The sequence below is a fragment of the Mandrillus leucophaeus genome, unplaced genomic scaffold (genome assembly GCF_000951045.1).
Source record: "Mandrillus leucophaeus isolate KB7577 unplaced genomic scaffold, Mleu.le_1.0 Scaffold186, whole genome shotgun sequence".
Taxonomy (NCBI): Eukaryota; Metazoa; Chordata; class Mammalia; order Primates; family Cercopithecidae; genus Mandrillus; species Mandrillus leucophaeus.
Window position 1 is genome coordinate 4,648,476 of NW_012101876.1, and position 12,535 is coordinate 4,661,010.

At 39.1% G+C, this 12,535-nt stretch overlaps 1 protein-coding gene across 1 annotated transcript in view; it reads left to right on the forward strand.

The window, feature by feature from the left end:
* COL6A6 (collagen, type VI, alpha 6) overlaps window positions 1-12,535 on the forward strand; it is a 117,303-nt gene that overhangs the window by 71,513 nt on the left and 33,255 nt on the right. The window contains exons 28-32 of the mRNA XM_011977965.1: window positions 4,355-4,417; window positions 5,517-5,552; window positions 5,672-5,708; window positions 7,662-7,673; window positions 11,659-12,152. Of these exons, the coding sequence (XP_011833355.1) occupies window positions 4,355-4,417; window positions 5,517-5,552; window positions 5,672-5,708; window positions 7,662-7,673; window positions 11,659-12,152 (642 nt within the window). The remainder of the gene's footprint in view (window positions 1-4,354; window positions 4,418-5,516; window positions 5,553-5,671; window positions 5,709-7,661; window positions 7,674-11,658; window positions 12,153-12,535) is intronic.

Here is a 12,535-nt window from a genome sequence, read left to right on the forward strand (position 1 = left end):
CTCCTCCCCCTCCTCCTCCCCCTCCTCCCCCCAGGAGAACTGCTTCCCAGCTATAATGCTTGTCCTCATACATGTTTTTGGATGGCTATCCATTAACATTATGCTCTAAAAAAAAGATGAAGACAGATATAATTAGAAAAATAATTGGAAAAGACTTTCAAATTAATCCAGATGTCATCTGCATTGAAGTATCTCTGGATCATTTATTTCCCTTGGCTTATTAATGAATAAGTTTAACCTTGAACATCAGAAGCACGCTAAGAAGTTCATGGTTGGATCCCTCCCCACAAAGGCACATTAATCATTTTTAAAGACAATAAACGAATGGGAAACAAACTTTTTCTGTTGGCCTTTGAAAATATTTGAAAATTTTTTTTTTGTTCTCCACGTTGGACAATTTATCACTGTTTGTAACTTGCTCTTTCCACCCACCCAGCGACTTTTTCCACATTTACATTAATGTTTTTGGATTTGAAGTTGAAGTTTAGACACTGAAAAAAATCCAGGTTTTCTCTCTGAAAGAGCTGAAGTTTCTATTGGAAGATTTTGGTAAAACGTCAGCTTAAATTCTGAAGGCTTCTTCAGTTCTCTTTGAATGATGATACTCCTCGTTTAAATTCTCTAAATCTTCACCTTGGTTTTTTTTTCCTCAAAAAACATTTTTTAAATTTTGCCATGATTTTTAACCTGTTTTATTTGCGTATACATGTATGTTTGTATGCGTTTTGTTTTTCTTTTTACCACCTTTAAAAACATGCACATAGTTTAAAGCAGGGTTTCTCTATCTCAGCACTATTGACATTTTGGGCTGGATAAGGCTTTGTTGAGGGGCTGTCTTGTGCATTGTAGAATGTTTCTCCACATCCTTGGCACCTACCCACTAGATTCCAGCATCAACTACCCTCTGTCCTCCCCACACCCCAGGTTATGACAATCAAAAACACCTTCAGACATTGTCATATGTCCCAGGGGAAAAAAAAGGAGGCAAAATTCTCCTTTCCTAAGAACCACTGGTTTAAAGAGTCAAATAACAAAGTTTGTTATGTTAAAAAAAAAAAAAAAATCCGTCACTCCCTCACTCACTCCCATTTCCTTCTGCCCAGAAACAACAGCTTTCACTTCTGAACTGATTTGTCTCAGAATTGACAATATGTCTCTAAATGTCATACTTACATTCTTACTTTTTAGATTTATAAATTTTAAGCATTATGAACTGATTTCCTCCTGCTATAAAAGTTGCTGATGTACCTTTCTTGATTTTCCCTTTATCTAAATCCTGTCTGAAAACATTTAGATGAGGCAAATATTCTCTCCAACTTAATCCCGACCCAGAGCCTTCCAACCTGACCCACTTGATGGAGATTCGTCTGTGGCTGGTGCCCAGCTGCCATACTGCAGTCGTCCTTCACCTTTACCCGTCTCTTTGCCTCTCTTCTGCATTGGATCTCTGCTTCTCATTCTTATTCTCAGACTCCTCCTGTTGGATTTCTCCCTTGTTTCATGGAAAACTCATCCAGTAGTCTGCTAAGAAGGGGTGAATGAAAGGTGTAGTTTTGGAAACAGCCACCGTCGGAAAGGGATTTGTACTACCTTAGGATGTGATTGGATATTTTGGCTGGTATACAGTTCTGGGATGGAATTAATTTCTTGAAATTTGGAAGGCAGTCATTCCTCCATTACTTCTAGCTTCTTTTGTTGCTTGGGGAAGTCCAAAGCCATTCTGATTCCTTATGTGGCCAGTGTTCTCTCTCTGGCACCTTATTGCATAATTTCTCTGTCTGCAGTGTTTTGATATTTCCTGGGTTTTGTGAGTTGATGTCCATTTTTATCCATTTTCCTGGGCATTAGGTAGGTCCTTCATAGGCACTAGGAGCCTGGAAATATGTGTCCTCCAAAGAAGTGTTGGTCAATTATTTTGATGATGTCTTGCCCTCTATATTCTCTATTCCCTATTTATAAAATATCTATTATTTGGTGTATTAGTATAGTCCTTTAATTTTCTTATTTTTTCTGTTCTATCTTCCAGCTTTTTGTCTTTTTGCTCTACTTTCCGGGAGAGTTTGTTGAGTTTCTCTTACAATGTTTCATACTTGAATTTTCAAGAGCTTGTGTTTGTTCTCTGAATGTTCCTTTTTGTAGCGTACTTTTTTTTGTTTCATGATTAAAATATCTTCTCTTACCTTTCCGAGAACATAAATATTTTTGTCTTTTTTACCCAACATAGTCTGTTTCCTGCATTTTATTTTCCTTTCTGTTTTGATCTCTATTACTGAGATGTTTCAGGAATGAGCTATTTCTTCATAGTTAAGAATTGAAGACAAAAAGACTGACTGGAGTCAGGCACGGTGGCTCATGCCTGTCATCCCTGTAATCTGGGAGGCCTGAGCAGGCAGATTGCTTCAGCCCAGCAGTTTGAGACCAGCCTGGGCAACATGGCGCAACCCCGTCTCTACAAAAAATACAAGAATTAGCCAGACATGGTGGCATGTGCCTGTAGCCCCAGCTACCAGGGAAGCTGAGGCGCGAGGATCACCTGAGCCCAGGAAGTCTTGGCTGTATTGAACTGAGATTGTACCACTGCATTCGAGCCTGTGTGAGACTGAGACCCTGTCTCAAAAAGAAAAAAAAAAAAGCGACTGATTGGAAGCTCTGAGAGCATGAGTGGGGCTTGTCAACTACCAGTTTTCCAAAGAGAGTGATCTAGCTAAAATCTTTCTTTAGCAAACCTCTGAAATCAATACTTTTTGGTCTTTCTTCTTTGTCTAGTGAAGTTCTCCTGAGAAAACTTCTTAAAATTTCCTACCTGGAGAGTAAAGGTCTGGCTGCCAGCTTTCTAGGAGCCATATAGAGAAAGAGAGACTCTCACATTTACTATACATACCCTCATTTACTCTCTTTGTTTCGGATACTGTAGGTTCTCAACTCAGCCTGGAGTCCCACCTCGGTTTTACCTCTGTTTGTTGCTAGGGTGTAAAAAGGGATATTCAACCAATCCTTGAGAATAGAGAGGAGATTTGGGGATTCCTAAAATGATTTTCACCTAAACACCTTTACTTCACCTCTCTCCCTCACCTCCACTTCTGGAGGTTCCCGGTGCGGCCAAATCCTCAGCCTTCTGGGACGTCTGATATAAAACACATTGGTTCTTGGCTTTCCCTGCTGCTGGCTTAGGATTCAACTTTCTCAGGTCTATTCAGTCATTTAACACTTACACATTTGCTTTCCAGACTCATTTTATGGCTGTCATCGCCTTTCTCCTTCTCCCCACCATTGTTTTTTGCCTTTAAAATAATCTACTTACTGTCATTTTAGTAAGATATTGGAAAGGAATGAAAGTAAATACATGTGCTCAATCTGCTGTTTTCTCCTTGGAGGTTAACCTTTATCTTCTAAATAAAAATACTTTATTTTTCACTCAAACAAGCACACTGTCAGTATCATTGGAATGCCCAAAGGATATCAATCATTACTTACTGTTTTACAGGTAATGCTTTTACAAATTAAGTTGATTTTAAACTTCATTTTTTATTCCTGTAAAAGTTGTAAATCCTGTGGCATTTTGAATGAAGAAAGAAATATTCCAATTTTTAAACTAAATCCTAGCCTTATGATAAACGTATTGTTGAATGTACATGAAAATATTTCTGACATCTAGTAAGTAGATAACAACTGTCATTTTTATTGCTGTTATTCCCCATTTCGTTACAATATTTCCAACTAATTGTTGTGTTTCTGTTGTTTTAAAAGTTTTTGTATTTCAATTTTGTTTTTCTAGACATTTTGCTTTTTGTTTGTTTTTTCAGTTTAGTTACCTACCACTCCATTTAGATAAAAAGTTTTCCTTTGACCAGCAATTCTAGTCCTAGCAATCTTCCCTAAGGAAATGATCAGAGTGATGCATATAACTTTGTAACAGCATTGCCTATTACAACAACAAACAGTAAGGGACTAACTAAATCAGGTACAACCATGTGATGGGATAGTATGCAGCTGTGAAAAATGATTTTGCCAAATAATATTTAGTAACTGAAAATGTTCAGAGATAAATTTAGTTTAAAAGGTAACAGAGAAAAGTATGATTCAAATGAGTTTTAAAAAAGAATATATATCTTAATACCGTAAAAAAAATAAGAAAAGACATCAAAACGTTAATGAGGATTATTTGGGGAAGAAGGGATTGCTGGGAATATTTTTTCCTTCTTTATGTTTTTTGGAAAACTCAATTTTCTAAAAAGTGAAACTTTCACTTTCAAACTTTCACCTTTGAATTTTAATTTTTTTTACGTTTGAATTTACACACACACATATACACATGTGTAAATGTAATTTTTAAATAATTAAATTCTCCTTTGAGATATCTGCTGGGCTTCCAGGAGAGATGGGATCCCCTGGGGAACCAGGACCTCCTGGACGTAAGGTAAGTAGAAAAACTATAAACCACACCAGGTCCTTTTCCACTAAAAAAAAAGTCAGTGCATGAAATCTTCATTGTCCAAATGTGCATGCCTTCTTGCTTCTTGGCCACTATTTTCCCACCTTTGTGGGTGAGACAATACGGATTAAATATTTAGAGGAGAAAAAATACTGATTAAATACATCTCTTGAGAGACAGGGGAAATTGAAGGAGGAAATCAAAAGTATTTAGACTAAAATGGTAGCTCTCAATTATATTCTGTATCTGTGCAGTCTTTCTACATGTAATAAATTATCATTGAATGAATGGAAGTGAAAGGAAATAAATAGTGACTGTGATCAGTGCTGCATTCACATGGAACTTACTTGCTTCAGGAGTTCGGGTGGGATTCTGTTGCATTTTTTTCCTTGGGTGTCTCTCTTTGAAAGAAGCCAGACTCTTCCTCTTCTGAAGATGGGATTGAACGCATGAAATGAAAACCAGTTCCATTTGTTCTTTCTATCCCAAACTCTGACAGAGTTATATATATATATGTGTGTGTGTGTGTGTGTGTGTGTGTGTGTGTAGTTTTGGGAAGGTAGTTGAGATAACCTTTCCAGATGTTCAAGTTGAGTCCAATCCTTTTGTCAGCTAACCAATGATGGGAACAGATTAAGGTTCAGCTCTGGCTGCTGTTCAGTGGCTCAAAGAAAGGGGGTTGAAGACCTTGAAACTTCTGCTATGAAAGAGGGCAACTGCACCCGTGTGGCTCACTTTAGCTAGTCCTGAGGTGTAAGCGTGCTCCAGAGCTCTGCGGGAAGTTTCAGGTTGTCAGCTGCATCCTTGTAATTCTGGACAACGCTTGTTATCCAGAGATGGACCTGGAGAAAAGTGGCCTCTCAAGGCTTGTGTGCACCAAGCTTGCTGCTTAAAGTTTGTTCTTTCCAGAATGTTACTGTTAATGAGGCAATGAGTATCTACCTGCATTCTTTTTTCCCTCTTAACAATTTAATGAGAATAAAACTTTTGAAAGTTATCACTTTCTGAGGGCGATGTTGGTGTGCACTGGCTACTGATGTGTATGTCTAGAGTCATTAAAACAGTGTTTTGTTTGTTTTCCTAGGGTGTGAAAGGAGCCAAAGGCTTGGCTTCATTTTCTGTACGTATCTCCCGACTACAACAGAGTGCTCTGGGTGCTCCATTAAATTGACTTATTTTTAAACTTCAGGGCCTAGTAGTTTGTTGTTTAATTGTTTCTGTTTTATTTTTGAACTGCAGACATGTGAGCTCATTCAGTATGTGCAAGACCGCAGTCGTAAGTACCCTGCTTAAAATGATCACCCAAGTTGTCAGCATTCATACAAGAATAGAGAACTCTACACTCAGAATTGAAAGAGTTCACCAGCCAATTTCTTTAAAATTAGAGATGTCACTGCATGTATTTTTGAGTCAGCATAGACTGGTGACTTTTAACTCCCTCTCTGGCTGCTATCATGTCCATTGAAACCCATATGAAGCAGTAAGAAATAATCTATTGAGTGCTTTTAATCTAAAGAAAATTGAGATTTGATGTCTGAATTCACCTAATAGTGAAATCAGTCACTTGAGAGTCACATGGAACTTTTTAAAAGATGATTATGAATGCTTGACAGTAACCGACAGAGTTGAATTCACCTGGTGTGAAAGAAGCAGCTGTGATAATAGGGTGTCCTGGTGGGTGGGAGTCCTGACTTTGGTTTGTTGTTTGTTATTCCTTTCCCAGAAAGATATGTTTGATTATTTTTTGTTGGACTGATTGATTTGCTTTAAAAATTCATAGTAATACTCATTCTGCCAGTATTTTTTTTATCTTTCTCAAAATTTTAAAATCATCAAAATGATATTTTGGTTTGGCAAATGCTCATTTGAATTTGTTTTAAACCCTTCTAGCGGCCCGTTGTATCAAAATATGTGTTGATACCATCAAAAAACAATTTCATGTGCAAGATTAGGAGAGAGTTGACTCTGCAGTGTTCATCTACAAATGCGTAATGACTTTCCAAATAACAATATGACAGAAAGGAGGAGCCAAAAGTTTCCTTTCAATATTTTGGGGGAAGAAAAATAAATTAGAGCCTATTTCTGTAGAGAACACTGGTCTCAAAGACAGACATTTAAAAGCGTTGAATGCAGTGTCTATTGGAACTCTGTATTTTTGTAGCAGAATAGAACCATGATGGGAATCAAAACACGTATATATTGAGTCATGAAGATGGGTTGTTTTGGGGCTCAATTAGTGTGGTAGGTTTCATGACATAGGAACCATGTAAATTGTAATGACTCAAGGGCAGATCCAAATATGTTGAGACCTGATCTTTTAAAATTTAAGGGACTCAATACAAAATCACAAATCTAAAAGTGGGTGTAAAGGTATTTCAAAAGTAAGTGTTATTTAGAACAAAAAAGAGAAATCATAACCATTAACTTTTGCATATTTTATTTTATAAGAGTATGTGATTGTGCAAACAACATGGCTAGGGTTCCTCCCAAGAAAGGCATTGCAAGGGGCCCCTGCAAGAGAGAAGTCTAAAGCAGCATTGTCCAATAGAAGTTTCTGCAGTGATAGAAGTGTTCCCTGTGATGCCCAATTCAGTAGCCACAAGACACATGTGACTTTGAGCATTTCAAATGTGGCTAGTGCAACTGAGAAGCTGAATTTTTATTTAATTAATTTTAGTAGCTGCATATGGCTTGTGGCTGTCATGTTGAACAGTACAGGTCTAAAAGAGTGTTCATTTAATTCAGAGTAAATCCACTTCTGGTATTTACATACATATAAATATGCATATAATGTATATACATATATACTATACATAGATACACATTTGTGTATATGCATGTGTATATATATCTATATATATGGAAATGATAGTTATAGATATCTACATGGGGAGAATTTAGAGGAAAGAGAGGTTGGACCTTTCAGCTTTCCAAATTCAGCACACCTCCCTGCAATGTCATGTTCCCTCCTAGGCAAAGGTTCTTTGTCTTTTGACAGCCGGCTGCAGGCCGCTGATTTATGGCTGTATGTTGTCCCACTTCTCACATCTTCTTCCCTTTGGAAGGAATAGTGCTTTTGTGAGACTCAGCATTTTCTCCGAACTCTGTTGCCTTGATTTTTGAGTCATCGACAAAAAGCAGACAGGATAGAACCTTTCTTTTCTGCATGATACAGAACTCTCTTCTCCTACCAAATAATAATCCAATCTCCTTTGTTCTTCTTCCCCAGCTGGCAGACGTGGTGAGTAATCTTTATTTACAGCATGCTTTAATCAAGCTCTAAAATGTCATACATCTGGAAAGATGAGTTAGTGCAATGTATTGGCTTCCGAATGATACAAATTTTATCTGGGCTTTCTTTGCCACTGCCTCATACCGGTAGCAGAGTCTCGCCTCCAATAAATCACTCAGTTTTAGCTGAGCTTCACAGCTATTTCTCAACCAAGCAATTTGTTTTTTATTAATATTAATTAAAAAATCATTAAGATATTAATATCTGAATGACTAACATCACCATTCACCTTTTAAAGGTTTTATAAATATGTTGGGTTTTTTTTTAGACAGGGTCTTGCTCTGTCACACAGGCTGATCACTGTTCATTGCATCCTTGACCTTCTGGGCTCCAGTGATCCTTCCACTTCAACCTCCCGAGTAGCTGGGACTACAGGCACATGCCATCATGCTTGACTAATTTTTGTATTTTTTGTAAAGGCAGGGTTTTGCCACGTTGCCCAGGCTGGTCCTGAACTCCTGGGCTCAAGTGATCCACCTGCTTTGGAGTCTCAAAGTGCTGGGATTACAAGTGTGAGCCACCGTGCCTGGCCAAAAATAGTATTTCTTACTCCCATCATTTTCTCGCTCTGTCATATCATCTCTGTCATCCAGTGGTTAATTAGGTATTAAGATGCAGAAGGCAGAATAAAAGTGGGGATGATCAGATAGCAAGTAAGTGGAATGTACAACTCAGATAATGCCAAAATCCATGGAGTTCATGCCTGATGTTAATTATCAAGTCGGCTTCATATTTTTCAGTGCCAGTTTTCAGGTATCTTACAAATGCTTACATGATGTTTTTGTGTAAACTTATCACCCTCTTATACATTTATACACTTTTACCTTTTGAATAAGCCCACCAACCCATGTCCTCTGATTGCTTATCCACACATTTAAGAATATTTGTTGAAAGCCTAGTAAGTGCCAGTATCTATAGTAGGCATTAGGGATACAGAGTTGAACAATGAACCTGCTTCCTGTGCTCAGAAACTTCCATTCTTATGGAGGATCCAGACCACAAGCAAATAAAGGGAAGCCCAGCACATTAGGTGCTGTTTGAAAGAGATAAAGCATAGGATGCTGTGTCCTGGGATAATGTAAGGGGGGAGATGTTTTTGGACAGAGGGCTCTTTCTAGGGGCAGTGAAATTAAAGTTTAGACTGAAGAACACAAAGGAGCCATCTTTTGGCTGGGCACAGTGGCTCACACCTGTAATCCCAGCACTTGGGAGCCCAAGGCAGGCGGATCAGGAGGTCAGGAGTTTGAGACCAGCCTGGCCAACATGGTGAAACCCTGTCTCTACTAAAAATACAAAAAATTAGCTGGGCATGGTGGCACATGCCTGTAACGCCAGCTACTTGGGAGGCTGAGGCAGGAGAATCGCTTGAACCTGGGAGGCAGATATTGCAGTGAGCCGAGATCATGCCACTGCACTCCAGCCTGGGTGACAGTGTGAGACTCCGTCTCAAAAAAAAAAAAAAAAAAAAAAAAAACCCAAAGGAACCATCTTTGCAAAGGCCATGAAACAGAACAGACCTAGGCATTTCCTAGGAACTGATAGAGCCCAACAAGGTTGAGATATAGGGAGGGGGAGAGCAGCACATAGAACCATGGGGAATAGGCAGAGGCCAGAGCAAGCTGAGCTTTGCACATTATAAGGAGGCTGGATTTTATTTGAATGGTGATGGGGAGGGTATTAAAGAGTTTGTTGAAAGTACGTAGGAGAGGAACATGATCTGATTTTAAAATATTACTTGGGCTGCTATGGGGAGAGTGGATTGTGGCAAGGGTGAAGGGTGGGAAATGTCAAAGCCAAAGGCCTAGTTTAGATAGGGCTGTAGTATTCAGGCAAATATGATGGTGACCTGGACAAGGACCATCAGTGTTGTGTTTAGGTTACATGGCAGTAGTTTGGGCTGATCCTTGCCTCCCTGTCCTTTCTTTCACCTCCTCTGTGACAAGTGGCAGTCCTCAGTACATAGTGTGTGGTGACAGAGCCATGTTAGTTGGGGAACCGCATGTGGCAGTCCCTCCCTTCTTGAGGAGGGCCTCCTAGGTACCACTGCAATCCAGCCTAGGCTTCTTCAGACTCCTTGGGACTCCTGGCAGCTTGCTGGGTTTTAGGGCTTGCGTTTTGGAAGCTGAATTATTCCTTAGGTTTTTCCCCTAAAACTTGACTTTTTTTTCATGTCTTCTGCCAGTGCTGTGAACCTCCCCCCACCTTTATCTCTAAGTTGTATCTGAAGCATTTTTGTTGGTTTTGTTTCCATATGCAAATAACCACCCCCAAAAAAGTCAGCAGAACCACTTTCATGTTTAATTCTACTTACTTTTTTAAACTCTAAAAGTGACACCTCAGTTTATAAAAATCTGTTCAGCCCAGTAATTTAGACTTGGAGACTAATAAATGATTTCCTGTCTCCTTCGAGATGAACAGTTTGATTTGGGTTTGAACATTTATTCTCACTGGTACTTTTTTGCCTTTGAAGGACGTGGAGTCAAGGATGGCAGGAGGTCATAGTTTAGCACTAAGGTGGGCAAGGCCCAGTTGGCCCATGGCAGAGGGATGTCTCCTTGTCAGCCTACGTGAGTCCAGCAAGTCTGGTCCTGAGCTTGTAAAGCAAGATGGTCTTTGCTATGTTTATTATCTCTGAATCTGACTTGCTGGTATCTGAATGAGAGGAGGCACCTCTCCAAGAGAAACACATCACTGAGGTGTCCTTTTACCACTCAAATTCCAGCACTGGGCATCTCCCATGTTATTAAACTTTCGTTATTTCTATACCTGTTGCAAATAACTGCTCTTTTTTGAGCTCTTTTTCATTCATTCAGCATTTGTTAGATATCTGATACATGGCAGGGACTAATAACTTAGAAGATCAGCAGATACTGTTCCTATCCATACATCATAAACTAGCATAAATGAACATTAATCAGATAATCAAAAATAAGTTGTCAGCTGTGACAAGGACAAGGTACTGAGATTAGAATGAATTGAAACCAATGAGTACAGATGCGTAAATATGCAGTTAACACTTACAGGAGAGCTTACCAACCATCATCACTTTGTCTAAGTAATAAGGCATATTTATTGAGTAAACTTGCATTTGTAACAGTTAAACAAAAATGTATCTGTTAAAGCTTTCCTCAGTCTCCTTTTAGTGATGTATTTCTCACAGTGAAAAAGTCTGGAATGATAATTGTAACAGCAATGGTTGACGTTTATTGAGCACCTACTATGTGCCAAGTTCTGTTATTCTAAGTACTTTACCTGTGCTGATTCATTTAATGCTCACCTCAGACCTACGTAGCAGGTGATGTTATGACTCACATTTTACAGATGAAGAAACTGAGGCACAGACAGGATGAGTAATTCGGACAGGGTCACATGGCTGGTTAGTGATTGGGTCAAGGGCGCCAAACTCTACCCTGTATTGCCTACTCTCTTTGCATCTCATGCTTTGCTCTGTGAACTATGTCAGTTTTCTTCAAATTTTTCTAAAATTATCAGCAGAGCTTTCACAGCCATTCCTTTTTAACTCTTATTACATTTCCTTATTAAGTGAAAGAAGAAATGTTTAACTGAGTAAAGTTTCACCAATAAAACTTGATACTTTTAATCCAGTCTCTGTAGGTGAAGGGTATTTCCAGGAGCTCTCTATTGTTTAGAAGGAATTTGATAAACAACTTTAACATTTCATATAAAATGAAACTGAATTCCAGATGTTTTCCTTTTGTGCCCGATTCAAAAGAGCAGACTCAGCTTTTAGAATAACATCTATAATTATTCAAGATTTAAATATATAATATTTTACGTTTTAGTACTTAAATTACTTACTCTCTTTAAGAATTTGAATAGTTAACATTTAAAATTACTTTGCCTTCTATGTGTCTTTTTCTTTTTTCAAAAAAATAAATAAGGATGCTATGTGATAAGGGATATGGTCTTTTAGGAAAACCCGAATGCCCAGTGCACCCAACCGAGTTGGTGTTTGCCCTGGACCAGTCCCGGGATGTCACTGAGCGGGAATTTGAGAGGATGAAGGAGATGATGGCTTTCCTGGTGAAAGACATTAAAGTCCGGGAGAACAGCTGCCCCGTGGGAGCGCGCATCGCCATCCTCTCCTATAACTCCCACGCCAGGCACCTCGTGCGCTTCTCAGATGCCTACAAGAAGAATCAACTTCTCAGGGAAATTGAAGCTATTCCTTATGAGAGATCCTCTTCCAGCCGGGAGATTGGCAGAGCAATGCGATTTATTTCCAGGAATGTCTTCAAGCGGACGCTTCCGGGAACGCACACGAGAAGAATTGCCACATTTTTCAGCAGCGGTCAGTCTGCGGATTCCCAGTCCATCACTACGGCTGCCATGGAGTTCAGCGCGCTTGAAATCATTCCCGTGGTGATCACTTTCAGCAACGTGCCTTCGGTCAGGCGCGCATTTGCGGTACGAGGGTGAAACCTTTCACACGACAATTCTTATTTATCTTGCCTGTGTTCAGAAGCCCCTATACTACCTTGCCTTCAAAATCAGGGTCATTTGTTAGGAAGTTTAAAAAAATCTGGATCGGCAGTGTAGAATAAGTATGTTTTACTGTGTACTGGGAACATGTTAAGCTCTTTCTATTAAATGGGGTGATGTCTATGCATTAACCTGTTTAATTTTCACAAGTAGTGTGTATAAAATAGATGATGAGAAACTGAGCATGCAGAAGTTAAGCCACTTTTCCCGGTTGCCACAGCTAAGAAATGGCAATGTCAGAACTTCAAGTTTGCTGTTCTAGTGCTTCCCCGAGCTACTCTTTGAGTTGCCTCTGAATCTAAAGATAC